The sequence below is a fragment of the Mastigoproctus giganteus genome, chromosome 6 (genome assembly GCF_048544385.1).
Source record: "Mastigoproctus giganteus isolate SK-2022 chromosome 6, ASM4854438v1, whole genome shotgun sequence".
In the NCBI taxonomy this organism is placed as follows: Eukaryota; Metazoa; Arthropoda; class Arachnida; order Uropygi; family Thelyphonidae; genus Mastigoproctus; species Mastigoproctus giganteus.
The window spans coordinates 195079363-195097710 of NC_143580.1; the positions used below are offsets into that span (position 1 = coordinate 195079363).

The 18348-nt window shown below is 37.5% G+C and overlaps 1 protein-coding gene across 1 annotated transcript in view; it reads left to right on the plus strand.

Moving 5' to 3' along the window:
• The first annotated feature begins 12524 nt into the window (after window positions 1–12524).
• The window catches only part of Srp54k (signal recognition particle 54k), a 121419-nt gene continuing 115595 nt past the window's right edge, over window positions 12525–18348 (plus strand). Inside the window, exon 1 of the mRNA XM_090375601.1 lies at window positions 12525–12675. Coding sequence (XP_090231727.1) covers window positions 12598–12675 — 78 coding nt within the window. The 5' untranslated portion in view covers window positions 12525–12597. The remainder of the gene's footprint in view (window positions 12676–18348) is intronic.

Sequence of the window (18348 nt, forward strand, 5' to 3'; positions counted from 1 at the left end):
CCTTCCAGAGCCTAATAAACCCCAGATCACCTCTGAGGTGCCTGGTTGCCCAGCTCTGTAGCCCACATAATTGGAGTCTCATACAGTTGTCCTGCTGATCGGTGTTGAATCCCGAGTGTTTGCACTAGAGGAGAATGTAAACATTGGGGGGGACTTTGGGGGTACATGAAGTATATGTGTATTTTTTTATTATTTAATATTTACAACATACGAGTATATGTTACAAACAAATCTGTGTATGAATGTTAGAATATGGGAAAACAAAAGGAAATACAGTATTTATTATTTAACATCTAAATACTAATAGTTCACAAAAACCGCATTACTGACGAACACAGTTTAATAAATTGAAAATCACCGATTAAAATTTGCAAAAAAAAAAAAAGAAAAAAAGTCGAATTTGTGTTTCTTAATTACATTGTGTAAAGTGATAATATGGCCCCTAAAGAGCACAGTAAGAAGAAAATTTCAATTAAAATTAAACACATTTCAATTTCCGAGATCTTTGAACGTATATTAAAATAAAAATTACTATTTTTCGCCAGCGGGGTTATTCCATCTGGGGTGAAACTTCCCCCACCCCCCGGATTGAACACTGCTGCCTATCTTACCATTCGAGCTGCCTGTCTTTGAACCCTTTCAAGAAGCTCAATGTCTTTTTTCAGATGTCTCTATATTTGAGCACAGTATTCAAAATGTGGTCAAGTATAGAGACCGTACAATTGCCTCACACGACATAATCATCAATAGGATCTTTCCTGGCTGCTTGTTTACACTATCAGAAAATTTCACATCTGCCCATATCATAACTCTCAAATCCCTTTCCTCCTCCAGTGTTTTTAATGCAACTTCACTAAGTGTATAAATTGGGGGTTGCTATTCCCCATATGTAAGATCTTGTATTTAGCAGCATTAAAACAGCTGCCACTTCTGTTAGCCCGAGAGTTTTTACTTTCCCTGGAATTATAACCTATCCATACTAATACTCAGTTATCAATATTGTAATGGAGCAACATCAAGTCTATCTCGTGTGGCTGTTGGGTATCTATTGACAGTTGAAAGAATAGAGAGAATATTCCCAGTGTAGCTAGGTGAAGTTTGTATCCCAGGGAACGTGAAAATCTCTCGCTCTTAACTAGTTTCTCCCCCCATATCTGATGAGGAGCAAGATAAAACTTCCCCAAAGACTATCAGAGCACCTGGGTTAAAGGTCAGTACATTCACAGCATATGTCGAACATGGGACACGGATAGCTAGAGAGAACGTTATCTAAGGTAACGTCTAGAATTGCATCAATTAATCTACAATGAAAGAATGCAGTGGGTCAAGCCCTCTTCGCCAACCGCGATACCCAAAAGATTTTACGAACGGGTAACAGAACGGAAATCGTGAGAGGTTGGCAATAAGGGAAACCAGCATGAGAAAGTAGGTGGGTGTCGTTTTATTTATTAATATCTCCAACACCACGGCACCCAAATAAGTTAACCAGAGACAGGGTGAACTTTTTGGAATCATGAGTCATCCCTGGACCGTCTTGGGCAGGAAACTCGTGACTTCCAGTCGCCAATGTGAGAGTTTTGCTGTAGAATGCAAAGGAGAGCACAATATAAAAAGGGCCCAAAGAGTTGGCGCCACCGCCGAAGGCTCTATTGGTTTTAGTCAACTTCATTCCTGTGCTCCTCAAAGATTCTTCACCATCAACGGAGTCACCAGCAGTTCACCACCGCTTCCAAAGTCGTCTTCGGCTTCTCACCCAAGCTTCTTCAGTAGCCGCCCGCACCACCCATTCTGGCAGGAGAGATAGAATCGTGAGGACGAGAGGACCGCCGCCAACTTCACTACAGAAGGAAGTTTTGCAACAAGCCCCGGGACAAACCCACCTAAACTGGTAAGCAGACCACTCTTACGTATGAATGAACATGTGTGAAACAGCCAAAATATACTTTTAACTAAATGCTTTCTTATTCTCTTTTATATGTGGAAATTAGTACTACTTCAATAAGGCATATCATAGTTTATGTTCTAGTACTGTTTAGATGTTGTAAGAAGTAAGGGACCGGATTTGTTTCGAAAGATAAAATGTACAATCGCATGAAATCACGAGACCATTGAATTTTGTAACTCTATATCCTACTGTTAGCCTATCGTTGCATTTAGAATTGATACACAGAATTGATGCACGATTTACTCATTGTACTATTATTGTGTGAAAGTAGACTGTACACATGGCCTTTTTGTTTATAATAAATGTTAAGCGTTATTTGCATGTCGCATTCTCTCTGTCGACATCTTAAACCACGCCAGGGTAAACAAATAAAGAAAATGGATTTTTGCGGGATGGAAAGATGCTAAGCGATCTTTCCATTAAAACACAACGCGATCAGTTGCTGCAGAAATCCGAGTCCCTTAAAACCCCTGATTTCCGAAGGCTCAGCTTATTGTCCTAACTGATTGCAGGATAGACGACATAAGTGTGCCACGAAGAAAGAGGGGGTCAACACTTCTCTGACTATCTTTGCAGTCTGTTCAGGTCTTCCCGAAGGAATGTTGCTTGGCACTGATCATTGACAACTCTACCAATCTTTATGTCGTCAACAAATATTGACATCACGCCTTCTATCTCTTCGTTGATGTCATTTTTGAAATTAAAAAATAACAGTGGTCCAAGAACCGATCCTTCAGGTACCCCACTCCAGAAATTACACGAATCTAAATAACATGCATTAATCACAATCCTTCGCCCTGCAGCCACCCAGTAATTCCAACCTGTTCATGCTGATACAGTAACCTCTCGTGAGAGACAATATTTGCTAAAAGTCGAAATTTTTCTCAAAATCCAGCTCAGGAATAACTGTGTCAAGTAGCCTACTAAGTTATTTAAGCATGATTAACTTATGGGGGCATCTTTGGACTCCCCTGAGTCCAAAGATGCCCTCATAAGTAACCTCAGTGGTTCAATTCACCCTATTGTGCTCTCCCTCAAAATTACAGGGTATATGTCATCAACTCCAGGAGCCTTACTTGCCTTCATGCTCAATAGTTTTTCTAATAAACAATCATCTGTAATTAGCATCACTAATTTCACATGACTCAGCCTCACTTGCAGAGCCTCTTCTCAGAATGAAGGGTCCTTCGTTGCTAAAGACTGATACAAAGTACCTATTCAATTCATCCTCAACATCAGCTGGGATATATAAGTCTTTGCCACACGCAGTGCACAGAGGGTTCGATCTTATTAGCTATCTTCTATGTTGTATTCAGATACATGAAAAATTCCTTGTCTGTATTCTTTACTCTCTTAGTCAATGCCTTCTCATATGCAGCCTCGACCTCCCTGACATTATTATTATTAGCCATGTGGTGCAAGGAAGCCTGGGGCTTATGCTGCATCAACCAAAAAAAAAAAATTTCGCAGTTACCACAAGAGAGAGAGAGAAGTAGAAAGAAATCACCAAGAAAGAGAAGCATGATGATATCTAACTCAGGACTCTGGGTGTGTCAAGCCCATACTCATTAGATGCGAGCCCTTATTTGTGGTAATATTACAGAACAAATTAAAATTGTAACTGTTGTAGGCTTCAGTACTTTTCATTGCTCTGTAACTGTCTCATGCTCTATCTGATCAGCCAGCTCAGCAGTCATCCATTTCAGGATCTTCCTCCTGCAATATTTTCTTAAAGGTACGTATGCGTTCATGGCTTCTTGTGATTCTTACTGTTCCTCAGCACTTCACAAATGCCATATAGTGCCTTAAACTGTTCAAGTCCCCTCTTTAACTTTAACTGTTAAAGTTAAAATCTGTGGCTTTTACTTAAGTAATGCAACATCTTTCTTCATATTCTAACTGACGATTGTATGATCACTTCCTGACAATGTTCCTGTACTTTAAACCCTGTGGTGCCATATAATTCGTTAGTAATGATTAGGTCAAGAATATTCTTGACGAGAATATTCTTGGCGAGAATATTCTTGGCGAATTAGGTCAAGAATATTTTCTTTAACTGGTACAAGTAAATAATAAGAAAATACAAGTAAATAATCATCTAGTTTTTTCAAAGGTTTTTCCCCATCGTGAGTTTTCTACACATTCCAATCAATCTGGAGAAGTTTAATGCCACCCCCTAATAAGACATTCAAGCTTGCTGGCCCTTTCCATCTGTGTGTAAAGACTCGTTATATCGTCATATTCTTAACAATCTTCTGGTTTGTACATTACTTCCATCTCATACCTTTGCTTCCAATTAACTCACACCACACAGATTCTATGCTGGCAGGTGTAACTTCAGACTTTGTGCGTTCAGGCTGCTTTTGATAAGAGCGACCCCTACATCCATTCTATCTTCCCTAAATGCATTATACATACCTTAGTGGAACTCATCATCACAAGCTTCCTGGTGACACCATGTTTCTGTTCGCCCTATTATACCAGCATTAGTTGATCTAACCACGATTCGAAGTCAGCCATTTTATTGACAAAACTTCTGACATTACTGTAGACACTCGTCAGACTAAGCTTCTATAATTTACCACCATGACACAGCCCTTATAGTTATTTAGGTATTTATACTAAGTTTTATCTTCCCTCTCATTTGAAACATTAGCATTAGTAAAGGTGCATGATGCAAGAAAGCTAGTATAGCATCAGCCAAAAAAAAAAAAAAAAAATCCTCTAATTTCACCCATCCATTCGCTCCAAATGTTTGTCTAGTTCTGACTTGAATCTATTTAAGCTATCAACTTCTACAACGACAGATGGAACTTTGTTCGCAATCAACCATCTAAAGGCAAACTTTCGCACATATATCCTACAACTGTCTTTCCTCAATTTGAATTTATGCCCTCTCAGGCGATTATTCTGAGCAAGAGGAAGAATCCCATCAGCATTGAGAATGCTAAAACCATTCAAGACTTTATACACTTCAATCAGACCAACTCGCAGGTGCCTAGTCTCCAGACACTGTAATCTGCAAAACTTAAGCTTTCTTCGTAAGAGCAACCCTTTGTTCCGTTCACTAATCTTGTTGTCTTTCTCGTTCCATCAACTCTACATCCTTCCTAAAACGAGGCCTCCAGACCTGTATTCAGTACTCAAGGTGTGGCCTGACAATTGCCTCATACAAGGGGATAGCCACCGCCTTATCCCTGCTAGAAAAATTCCTGTATATCATTGACAATGAGCTACTCTTGCAGACTGTCTGTACTGCCCAGAAAACTTCATATCTGCCTGCACAATTACCCCCAGGTCCTTTTCATTCTCTACCACTGTCAGTGTAGTACCACACAGTTGATACGTTACTCTGGGGTTACTGCTTCCCGTATTTAGTACTTTACATTTGTCAATGTTAAACTTCATTGCCCCCTCTCTCTCTGCCCATCTGCTCAAATTTTCTAGATCCTGTTGCAGCAGCGTACAGTCATTAGTGTCATTAACAACCCTGCCAACCTTCGTATCGTCTGCAAACTTAGATCTTAAGCCTAATGCAAAATATACCATCATTAATAAACACTGAAAACAACAATGGACACAACAGTGAACCGACTTCACTAATAACATTAGTTCACGAAGAGCAATGTCCATTGATTACCACACTTTGTCTTTTCCCACTCAACCACCCCTTTATCCATAGCAGTAATTTGCCTCAAATGCCACACTACTCCAATTTGTGCAGCAATCTTCCATGTGCAACAGTATTAAAAGCCTTTCTAAGATCCAAAATATGATATCAAAGTTATTCCTTGCATCAAGTTGCTTTGTGACCACATAATAGAATTCAATCAAATTGGTCACACAAGACTTCCCCTTAGCAAAACCATGCTGTGTCCGAGTTATAACTGAAGTCTTGTCTGGATGATCTTGCAGTGCTTCTTTAACCTGTGCCTCCATTAATTTTCCTGCAACAGAAGTTCAACTAACAGGTCTGTAATTACTTGTGTCGCACTTTGTCCTCCTTTGTGAATTGGGGTCACATTTTCGCTTCTTCAGTCCATGGGTGCCTCATCTGAATCCAAGGAATCTCTCATAATTATGGCTAAGGGTTTGCTTACTTCCTTTTCTGCCTCCTTTAATATAACTGGATAGATCCCATCCACTCCAGATGCCTTTCTTATGTTTATCTTCAACAATTTCTCCCCCACTTTGCTCTCAGTTATTACAAAATCATCTAGCTCCCTGCCAGAGTTTAATTCACCTCTGGCATTCCCCTCCCTGAATAACTCTTCATGTGTGAATGTAGATGCAAAATACTTATCTAATTTGTTACCTACCTGAATAGCATCATCAACAGTTGAACCAGCGATATCCAGTGGACCAATGTGTTTCATCCCCTTCCTTCTAGAGTTTACATAAGAAAAGAAATCTTTGCTGTTTTTCTTTGCATCCTTTGCCAAAGATTTCTTCTAATCTGTCTTTGTCTGCCTAACCTCTTTTGTGACTTGATTTGAGACCAGCTTATATCTACCTTAGGCTTCTGTATTACCTGTTAATTTATACGTATCCCATGCATTTTTCTTCTCTGCCACATGTCTTATTAGTTCATCTGACATCCATTTAGGTCTAAATGGATGAACAATATTTCTTAGTTGGTATGAAAAGCCTAGTAGCTTCCAAGATTAATTCTTTGAATGCTTCCCATTTTGAATTTGCTATTGGTAACATCGTCAGTTGGTTCCATTGTATAGAATTTAAAAACTGTCTCAAACCACCGTAGTCACCTTTAAGAAATCAAAAACCCTTCCCTTTACCTTTGATAGTAGTTACCTCTTTGAATAAACCTCACATCAGCACACTGTGGTCACTGCCACCTGGTGGTTCCATTATCTGCAGATTATTAATGCATGGAGAATCACTACTGATAATCAGATCAAGAGTATTACTTATTCCCTCTAGTTGCCTCCCGAACATGCTGCTGTAGAAAAACAATCATCCAATTAATTCACAAAAGCCTTGCAAGTGCGTAAGTGACTAACCCACAAATTCCAGTCAATATCCGGGAAATTAAAATCCCCTATTATAAGGCTCTCTGATTTACTGGCTCACTCTATTTTCCTGTACAGTTGTTTATTTTAATAATCAGATTCATTAGGCTTATAACCTCCTACTCTCAATTTTTATTTCCCAGTGCTTATGTCATACCAAACTGATTCGATACTGTACTGTCCAGACATGTCGACTTGTTGTAATGTTGTAAAAGGATGTTATTATTATTATTATTATATCCGCCATATGGTGCAAGGAAACCTGAGGCTTGTGCTGCACCAGCCAAAAAAAAAAAAAAAAAAAAAAGTTTCCGAATTACTCTGAGAGTGAACAAGAGTCAGAAGTAGTAGTAGTAGTAGTGGCACTTGATGCAAGAAAGCAAGTGTAGGAGCTTATGCAGCATCAGCCAAAAAAAAAAAAAAAAAAAAAATCACACCATACCCTCCAAATGCCTGTCCAGTTCCTCCTTAAATTTATTTAACCTATCAACTTCCACAACGACAGATGGAAGTTTGTTCCAGCAATTAACCACCCGCTGGCTAAAGGCAAATTTCCGCACATCTATTCTACATCTATCCTTTCTTAATTTGAACTTATGTCCCCGTAGGTTCGTAATCTGAACAAGTGGGAGGATCCCATCAGAATTCAGCGTGCTCAACCCATTATAGACCTCGATCAGATCACCGCGCAGGTGCCTAGTCTCCAGCCACTGCAATTTGCAGAACTTAAGCCTCTCTTGGTAAGAGGATCCCTTTACATTATCATACCCCTTATCATTCCCCTTACCAATCGTGTTGCTCTTCTCTGTACACGCTCAAGCAAATCTACATCCTTCCTAAAATGAGGCCTCCAGACCTGTACGCAGTACTCAAGGCGTGGCCTGACCATTGCCTTATAGAGAGGGACAATCACCTCCTTTTCCCTGCTAGCAAAATTCCTATATATCATTGACAAAACCCCCTGACCTGCCCTAGCAGCCTGTCTGCATTGCTCAGAAAACTTCATATCTGACTGCACAATTATTCCCAGGTCTTTTTCATTTTCTACCACCTTAAGTGTAGTACCACACAGTTGGTACGTTTCTCTGGGGTTACTTCTACCCATATGCAGTACTTTGCATTTGTCAAGGTTAAACTTCAGTTGCCACTTCTTAGCCCATCTGCCCAAATTATCTAGATCCTGTTGCAGTAGCACACTGCCATGACTGTCATTAACTACCCTGCCAACCTTCGTGTCATCTGCAAACTTCGACATTAAGCCTGATATACCTTCATCAATATCATTGATAAATATACAAAACAACAGTGGACCCAACACCGAACCCTGTGGGACTCCACTAATAACATTAGTCCACGAAGAGCAGCACCCATTGATTACCACCCTCTGTCTTCTCCCACTTAACCATCCTTTTATCCATTGTAGCAACTTACTCTTAATACCATTCTGCTCCAATTTGTGCAGTAGTCTTCCATGCGCAACAGTGTCAAAAGCTTTCCTGAAATCCAAGTATATGACATCAAAATTATTTTTTGCATCCAGTTCCTTTGTGACCACATCATAATAACCAATCAAATTTGTCAGACAAGACTTTCCCTTAACAAACCCATGCTGTGTCTGAATTATTGCTGCAGTCTTGTCTAGATGATCCTGCAATGCATCTTTAACCAGTGACTCCATTATTTTACCCGGAACAGAAGTTAAACTAACTGGTCTGTAATTACTCGTGTCACCCTTCGAACCTCCTTTGTGAATTGGGGATACATTTGCACATCTCCAGTCCGTGGGAACCTCCCCTGAATCCAAGGATGCTCTCATAATTATGGCTAAGGGTTTGCTTAGTTGCTTTGCCGCCTCCTTTAATATAACTGGATAGATCCCATCCACCCCAGGTGCCTTTCTTATGTTTAACTTCAACAATTTCTCCTCCACTTTGCTCTCAGTTATTACAAAATCATTAAGCACACTGCTACAATTTGATAACCTTCCATTTTCAAACGTTAATAATTCCTCACGTGTGAATGTAGATGCAAAATACTCATTCAGTTTGTTTGCTATCTGAGCAGGATCATCAACAGTCGAACCATCGATGTCAAGTGGACCAATCATATTCATCCCCTCCTTTTAGAGTTTATATAAGTAAAGAAATCCTTGCTGTTTTTCTTAGCATCTTTTGCCAAAGATTTCTCGTAATCCGCCTTCGCCTGCCGAACCTCCTTTGTGACCTGATTACAGACTAGCTTATATCTGCTACAGGCTTCTGCGTCGCCTGATAATTTATATGCACCCCATGCATTTTTCTTCTCTGTCACGAGTCTCATTAGTTCATTTGATAACCATTTAGGCCTAAACCTTGAACAATATTTCTTCATCGGTATGAAAAGTCTAGTAGCTTCACGATTAATTCCTTGAATGCTTCCCACTTAGAATTTACTGTTTGTAACATCGTCAGTTGATCCCACTGTACAGAATTTAAAAACTGTCTGAGACCACTGTACTCCCCTTTACGGAAGCAAAAACCCTTTCCTTTACCCCTGACGGTAGTTACCTCTTTGAGTAAATCCCACTTCAGCACACTGTGATCACTGCCACCTAGTGGTTCCTTTATCTGCAAATTCTTAAGTAGAGGGAATCACGAAGAAAGATGATATCCAGCTCAGGATTCTGGGTGTGCCAAGCCCATACTCACAAGATGTGAGCCCGTATGTACGGATGAATACAAATGAAACTTGATGTTTTCATTTGTGTTCATTTTTTCCTTTAAATGGAAAAATGTTAATTTTTTGTTATTTGTTGAATGTTACTAAATTTTTTTTTTAAATGTTAATTTTTTGTCAAAGATATTATACTGTATTATTTTCTCTAATGGGATTTTATGGCTTTTTCCACTCATTCAGATTTTATGTGGACAGTCTGGAAATGCATCAAAATAACAGCTCTCAGAGATCGTATGCTTTTACAGACTTTGTTCTGATTTCTGTTATTGTGAACTAAGGCAAGCATTATTTCCTTATTTTATTACTTTAATACTAAAATTCGATTCACTTAAATAAAATGTGCTATACTAAAGATTTGTGTATCAAAATGTATTAAAACATGCAGTTTCTAGCTTAATACCATTTCATCAATTCAAAAATCTTATAATAATCTCGATGTCTGTATGGGTAAACTGAAGTTTTCTGTCCAATAGAAATTTAGAACGAGCACGGCAGAATTTATAAATTTCGTCATTTAGAAACGTTAACCGCAGTGAATAATATGTTATAAAACATGATGCATTTAATACAAGGTACTATACATATTTTTTTTCAAGTGATATAGAGCTCTCGTGGGCTGCACACTTCGTAGAATTGCCATCCTTCCCAGGTGGAAAAGACCTGAGTTCAAATTCCGTCGACGACGACGGGAGGAAAGTTTATGGGGATTTTTCACCACGTGACTGAGTTATCATTAGTTGAAGCATATAATACAAGAAAGCAAGCTTATAGAGCCAACTTAAAAAAAAAAAAAAACCCTGCCATTTCACTCAACCGATCACTCCAAATGTTTGTCTAGTTCAGCCTTAAATTTATTTAAGCTATCAACTTCCACAACAACAGATGGAAGTCTGTTCCTGTAATCAAGTACTCTCTGGCAAACTTCCGCACATCTATTCTACAACCAGTGCCGCATTAAGGCACGAGCTAGTAGGGCCTTTTTCCGGGCGCCATTCTTTAAGTGGCACCAAATTTTACAAACAACGAAAAAAAAAAAAAAAATTTATATATATATATTCTTATTAACGGGGGCGTCGTAAAATCTTTCTGCCTGAGGTGCGAAAATGTTTTGGTCCGGCACTTCTTCCATGTGTTGTTTTGGAAAGTGGATCTTTTGAATAAATTCAAGGAAAAAGCGAAACAAGTTCTTGCATTTTATGGATGGTGCAGTTTGTAGGTTTTTGTTTTCCTTTTTCTTTTTTTTTGACTGATGCTGTATAAGCTTGCTTTCTTACACCATTAATTGCCATTACTCCTAGTGCAAAATATAAGTAAGGAAAATGTAGCTTCGGGAGACTGGACACCTGCAAGGTGATCTGATTGAGGTGTTTAAGACTTTGAATGGATTGAGCAAGCTCAATGTTGATGGCATTCTTCCTCAGACTTAAATTTAAGAATGATATTTGTAGGATAGATGTGCGGAAGTTTGCGTTCAGCCAGCGGGTAGTTGATCGTTGGAAAAAACTTCAATATGTTGTTGTGGAAGTGGGTAGTGTGAATAAATTCAAGAGAGAACCAGACAAACTATAGGAGCCGATGCACAGGTGTGTTGAAGTTTCGAATTATTGATGTTCGAATTTTCTACCCTCTGCTGTACTAATGCTTAGAAAGTACACCTTTTAGTTTAATCAGCGTTGAGGTTAATGTTGTCCCTATTTTGCCTTATCGCATTTATGGGTATGCAGCGCAAGTGAATACGTAGTATCCCGATTTTTTCTTGGTTTCCTATATGTTACGTGCACAGTTACTGTTGTTGCTTCGTACAGTTCTTATGGTTGTCGGTGTCCTATTCTGTTGAAGAAAATATTGTATGTACGTCTACCAATCTACAGTAGAGCATTAACACTTTTTTAAATTCTTGATTTTAATATTTTCTGTGTTTGCTTTTAATGGTTTGAATGGATTTCCAGAAACATCAAAAGTACCATTTTTATTGATGACTTTCTCGTAGAAATGGTGGATAATCACACACACACACACACGCACACATAGGATGTGATGTACAGGTTCAGGAACTGAACAAATATTTTGGAAATATGAAGCTAACCTACTATTTGGATGGATCTATGTCAAAGTAGTCTCTTTGGCACTATATACTGTATACACATTTCTAAAATTTTTTGGTCTCTGAAACTGTACATTGTACTCCTGCTTACCAACTAATTTTGAATATGTAGACTTAACTAACAACACGAGATGATTGTGCTGTAACCATAGTTGCCTAGTGTTTTTTGATGGGGCATAAATTTAATGACTGAATGCGCGACACGAACACACTCGCTGTAAAAATGGAAAACATACTTTATTATCTTTTCATTTCCTTAATAAATAAAAAGTGATAACATTTGCATTTCACGGTGATCTTCGTTCTTTGTAACCGAAATGGCAGATAACAACTAAAGAAAACATCTTCGGTTTAGTGTTATATTTAACCCCAGGGACTCACATCTGGTGAGTATGGGCTTGGCACACCCAGGGCCCTGAGCTGGACATCATCATTCTTCTCTTCCTTGGTGATTCCCTTTTATCTCTTCTCTCTCTCTCTCTCTCTCTCTCTCTCTCTCTCTCTCTCTCTCTCAGGGTAGTTCATAAATTTTTTTTTTGACTTGTGCAGCATAAGCCTCAGGCTTCCTTGCACCGTATGGCTAATAATAATAATAATAAACTGTTTTCGTAGTGAATTTTGTGTTGAAATGAATTTCCTTAATTTTAATTTTTTTGACCTTGTACCAGAAGGGGGCGCTATAATGATATTCATGTCTCAATATACGTGTTTCTGAAGGTTTGCAGGTGTATTAGTGTGGTCATATTGTAGCTTGTTTTTGCTCTTTCTGTCTTTAGAGTGAATATATTTCAGAAGATTTAATCATGGTGTTAGCTGATTTAGGTCGAAAAATTACTTCTGCGTTGCGGTCACTAAGCAATGCTACGATTATAAATAAAGAGGTAAAATTTAAGTACACCAGATGATATCACCTGTTAATATTTAACATCCATACTGTTATGTATTTTACTGTGGTAATATTTAGCGTACATACTCTTATGCGTTTCACATTATGGAACCCTGTAATTTTTTCATGGTACCATATTAGTATATTTTATACATATTAATATTTTAGCCACATATTTGTACACTTCTTGCATGAAATGTGAGAATCGTTCATTTTGATAAATAAATGATTGTATTAACAATGTAATTATTGATTTTTTGACTTATCATAATGCTACCAGCAGTTAAGTTAGGTTAAGCTGTCAATAGTCAAAGTATGCTACTACAACAAGGTCTAGAAAAATTAGGCAGATGGACTGAGAAATGGCAGTTGAAGTTCTATACTAACAAAAGGAAGGTATTGTATATGGGTAGCAGTAAACTCAAATGAATGTATCGACCATGTAGTGCTCAGGGTAGTTCTTCTTCTGGCATTATAACCCAGGGTATAGTGGAAAATGAAAAATACCTGGGAGTAATTGTGCAGTTAGATATGAAGTTCTCTGAGCAATACAGACAGGTGCCTGGACAGCTAATGGGTTTTGTCATTGATGTACAGGAACTTTGTTAGCAGGGATAAGGAGATGATTATCCCATTGTACAAGGCAGTGGTTACTCTGCATATTGAGTACTAAATACAAGTCTGGAGACATTTTAGGAAGGATGTAGATCTGCTGGAATGAGATTGGTGAAAGGAATGAAAGGTTGGTCTTACTAAGAAAGGCTTCTGTTCTGCAAATTGCAGTGTTTGGAGACTAGGCACCTGCAAGAATATTAGATTGAAGTGTTTAGGGTTTTGAATGGATGGAATAAGCCCAGTGCTGATGCTATCCTTCCATTTGCTCAGACTACACATATGAGGGGAGCATAAATTAAAATTGAGGCAGGATAGATGTGTGGAAATTTTCCTTCAGCCAGCAGCTAGTTGATTGTTGGAACAAACTTCCATCTTTTGAGAAAGTTGGTAGTTTGATTAATTCAAGGAAGAACTAGGCAGATTATTGGAGTGAATGGACAGGTGATGTCTAAGTTTTTTTCTTTTTAGCTGATTCCTTATAAGTTTGCTTTCTTGCATCATATGCCACTACTAATGCTAAGTTACTTTTTTTATTACATACTTTCTAGCAATAGACCATATCACTACATCCAGTTAAGTTTGCATCTTCTGTAACCTACCCTAAATTTTGATATGAGCTGCAACAGCAACTTATATCTTACAATACCCTAAAAATTTTGTAACATATTACTATATGTTTATCTTGTTTTATTCTTGCTTTCCCACCAATCTATGCCATTTCAAAATCCCATTACCAATTGGATATGCAACCATATATATTAAATATAATGTTCTACATATTGGCAGAACTTCAGGAGTTAAGCCAGATGTTTACTAGATGCAAAGGGTGGGCCAGAGTGAGACAAAATAATTATTTCAGTTATTTGTTGACTGATTTTTTTCTTGTCACTTGGGAACAAAATGTAGATGCCATTATCTGTTTATAATCGTATTTTTGAAATAGTTGATGACTTCATTTCTGTGTGAATTCTGTTGTATGAGGAAATAGTACTTCACACAGGTCTGAAAGTCTCTTAGAAAGGATGTAGATCTGTTGGAATGGGTTAAGGGAAGAGCAATGAGATTAGTGAGGGGAACAAAAGGGTGCTCCTACCAAAAAAGGTTTCATTTCTGCAAATTGCAGTATTTGGAAACTAGGCACCTGTGAGGATATTTGATTGAGGTGTTTAAAGTTTTGAATCGATTGAGTATGCTCAGTGCTGATGGCATTCTTCCTCTTGCTCAGACCACACAAATCAGATGGGCATAAATTCATATTGATGGACAGATGTGAAGAAATTTGCTTTCAGCCAGCAGGTAGTTGATTGTTGGAGCAAACTATCATCTGTTGTTGTAGAAGTGGGTAGTTTGAATAAATTCAAGGAAGAACTAGAGGTAAACTGTTAGAGGGAAAGGACAGGTGATGTGGAAAGTTTTTTTTTTTTGGCTGATGCTGTATAAGCATGCTTTCTTGTGTCATTTAACACTGAATACTAATGCTGAATTATGTTTATCAAAACCAAAAGTTATTTTAATGTAATAGTTTATAAGGAAATTTCTATTAGCAGTATTTTAGCAGAAAAGTAAGCCGCTTATTTCACGAAAGTCAGTGTGTATGTGTGTACATGCACACTTTTTTTACCACAACTATTCGTGTTCTTCTGGTTGAAAAGTAACAATGTATTTCTTAGTTTCTATGGATGGATCTCCTTGAGTTAGAGTCCTATGGGCTACAGTGAGACCTGTCTCACTGTGGCACATGTAATTCATATTAAGATCACTTTTGATTTCAAGATAAAATGATTCAAGTTTATTTAATTATGCCACATATTAAGGAATATAATACTTTTTATTAATTTTAATATTTCAATGAATAAATCAGTAACTTTTAAATGTTTCATTAAATTACTGGCCACAATGCTCAAAGTTCCTCCTTATCTTACGTTTCACGATAGTTGATATTTGTGTGTTAAGTGCCAATGAACTAAGACTATGAGGCATCAGTATATTTGGTCTGTAATAACATGCAGTCTTTGGTCTGTTTGCTAGACCAAAAACCAGAATTTCCAACCATTTGAATCTTGCCCAATACTGACTGACTCAGCCATATTGTGAAAAGTAGATAAAAGTTCCTACCATTCAGACAAGACTGGAATAGAGGCTTTTTCCACATTGTGGAAGATTGTTGATCATAATCTCTATTCTAACTGAGGTCCACATGATATACGATAGGTTTGGAAAACAAGAAACTGCTAGAATTGAAGATATAGAAGTAGAACCTTATCAGAGTTTCTGAAAAAAAAAAAAAAAAAAAAAAAAAAAACATGGATTTATCATCAGAAGCTAATAAACATAATTATAAATTAGGATATGCCCAAGATAATCAGGGTAGTGATAAGTTATTTATAACATTGAAGAATTCAAAGGATATACTAAGGCAGGGGGAAGGGAAAAAAATGGTAGTTCTAGCCATAAGGGACTTAAAATTTCCTTTAATTCAGATAGCAGTTCCTTTCATACAAAGAAAAAACAGTGTATTTACATGGTTTTTATACAAAAAAATTATTTATGAATGATTTAAAGATAAAACTCACTCACTGTCTGTTGATGATTCTGATATTGATAATAAATGGTCTGTTATCATATAAGGTTTGAGGACCTTGAGTACAATGGAAGATAATTTTGTTTTAGTTAAATTTTGTGGTAAAAGACATTTTTCATCAGAAAAGTTGTGAAATCAAAAGAGACAGAAGGTGACTACGAATTAGGTTTCCTACAAAAATGATTGATGATAACAGAAAATTTGTTTCCTGACAGTTCTGATTTAATGTCTGTTCCTTTAAAAGATGTACATCTTGTTTTGTCTAGACCTTGTAGCAAAGGATTTTGCTACAAGGATTTTTGTGCCAGTAGCAAAGGATTAGTCATTTTATAGATTTGAAGCACATTTCAGTTTAAGCATCCACTAAAAACATTATGGAAATTAATATAAAAAAGTATTACTTTTAACAGTGTCAAATGATGCAAGCTGATACAGCATCAGCAAAAAAGGGGTAAAAAAAAACCCACTTCCCACATCACCTTTTCATCCTCTCTAATAATTTGTCACATTCAAACATATCCAGACTATCCAATTCCACAACACTGTTCCAACTATCCACTGGCTGAAAGAAAATTTTCACACATCTATGCTGCAACTGTCCTTCCTCAATTTACATTTATGCTCCCTAATGCATGTTGTCTGAGCAAGAGTAAGGATGCTGCCTAGCCTTAAACATCTCATTCAGATCTCCTTGCAGGAGTGTAGTTTCTAAGATGCTGTAATTTGCAGAACTGAGTCTTTCTTGGTAAGATCACTAATTTCATTCTTCTTCTCTACACTCATTCCAGTCGATCCACATTTTTCCTAGAATGAGACTTCCAGACCTACTCAAGAACTGGCCTAACCATGCCTTGTATAATTAGAATAATTAGCTCATTATCCTTGCTGGAAAAGTTTCTGTATATCATTGACAGAACCCTATGGTCTGCAATGCTCAGAGAACTTCAATTCTGACTGCACAATTACCCTCAGATTTTTTTTGTTCTCAACTACCCTAACTTTGGTACCACACAGTATGTTATTCTGGAATTACTGCTACCCATAGACAGTACCTTTCATTTTTCAGTTGCCGCTTCTCTGCCTAGTTTTTCTAGATCTTGTTGCAGTAGTATACCCTGATTGTTTCCATTAACCACTCTGCCAACCTTTGTATCATCTTCCAAGTTAGACATCAGGCCTGATATGCCGTATCAATATCATTAATAAATATTGTTTTCTGTCACTAATCCATCCCTTTATTTGTAGCAGGAAGTTCCCCCCTAATTCCATGGTGCTCCAGTTTGTACAGAGTTCGTTCTTATGGAACTATCAAAAGTTTTTCTGAAATCTAGTACATGATGTCAGAATTATTTTTTGCATCCAGTTCCTTTATTATTTGTGGCATGTTATCTGGTCAGAATGGTGAGACAAGATCACCCCTTTAACAAATCTCTGCTGTGATTGCAATCTAGATGCACTGCATTATTTCTTTAACCAGTCACTCCATTATTTTCCCTGGAACAGAAGCCAGACTTAAGGTTAGACTTCTGTTCTAGGTTTGTAATTAATCACTTCACTCTTTGTGAATTGGGGAGACATTCACACATATCCAATCCATAATGATCTCCCCCAAATCTAACAGTGCTCTGATAATTATGGCTAAAGGTTTGCTTACCTCTTTTGTTGCCTCCCTTAATGTAATTGGATAGATCCCATTTAACCTAGGTGCCTTATTTACATTTAACTTCAATTTCTTTTTACCTTTTTCTCAGTTATTACAAAATAATTTCTCCCCTTGTTAGAATTTGAGATATTTCTGGTATCCCTATTCCTAAAAACATTTTTGCGTGAGAATGTAGATGCAAAATATCTAATTCAATTTGTCAGCAACTTTAACATATAACGAACAGCTAGCCTATTCATATCTAGTGACCAATGTAATTGATCCCTTTCTTTCTGGTGTTTATATAAGTAAAGAGGTCTTTGCTACTTTTCTTTGCATTCTTTTCTAGACCTCTTGTAATCTGCTTTAGTTGGCTTAACCCACTTTGTGACTTGAGTGCAGACTAGTTCATACAGGATTCAGGATCCTCTGCTAATTTATAATCACCTTGTGCATTTTTCTTCTCTGCCACTGGTCTCATAAGTTCATCTGACATCATTTTGGTCTAAAACCTTGCAACAGTGTCTCTTATTTGGTATAAAAAGCCTAGTAACCTCTAAAATTACTTCCTCGAATGTGTCCCATTTGGAATTTGCTCTTGGTAACATAAATTGGTCCACTGATATAAAATTTAAAAATTGTCCAAGACTACTGTAGCTTTATGAACGCAAAAGCCCTTCCCTTTACTTTTGATGGTATTTACATCTTTAAGTATATTCAAGGGTGTTCCTAGGATATATGGCACCCCCTTTAAAATTTTCTTCATATGTGTATGTAAGTTTCAGGTGTTCCTTGAATGTTGCCGCCTGGGTGCAGTTCAACCTTTGCAC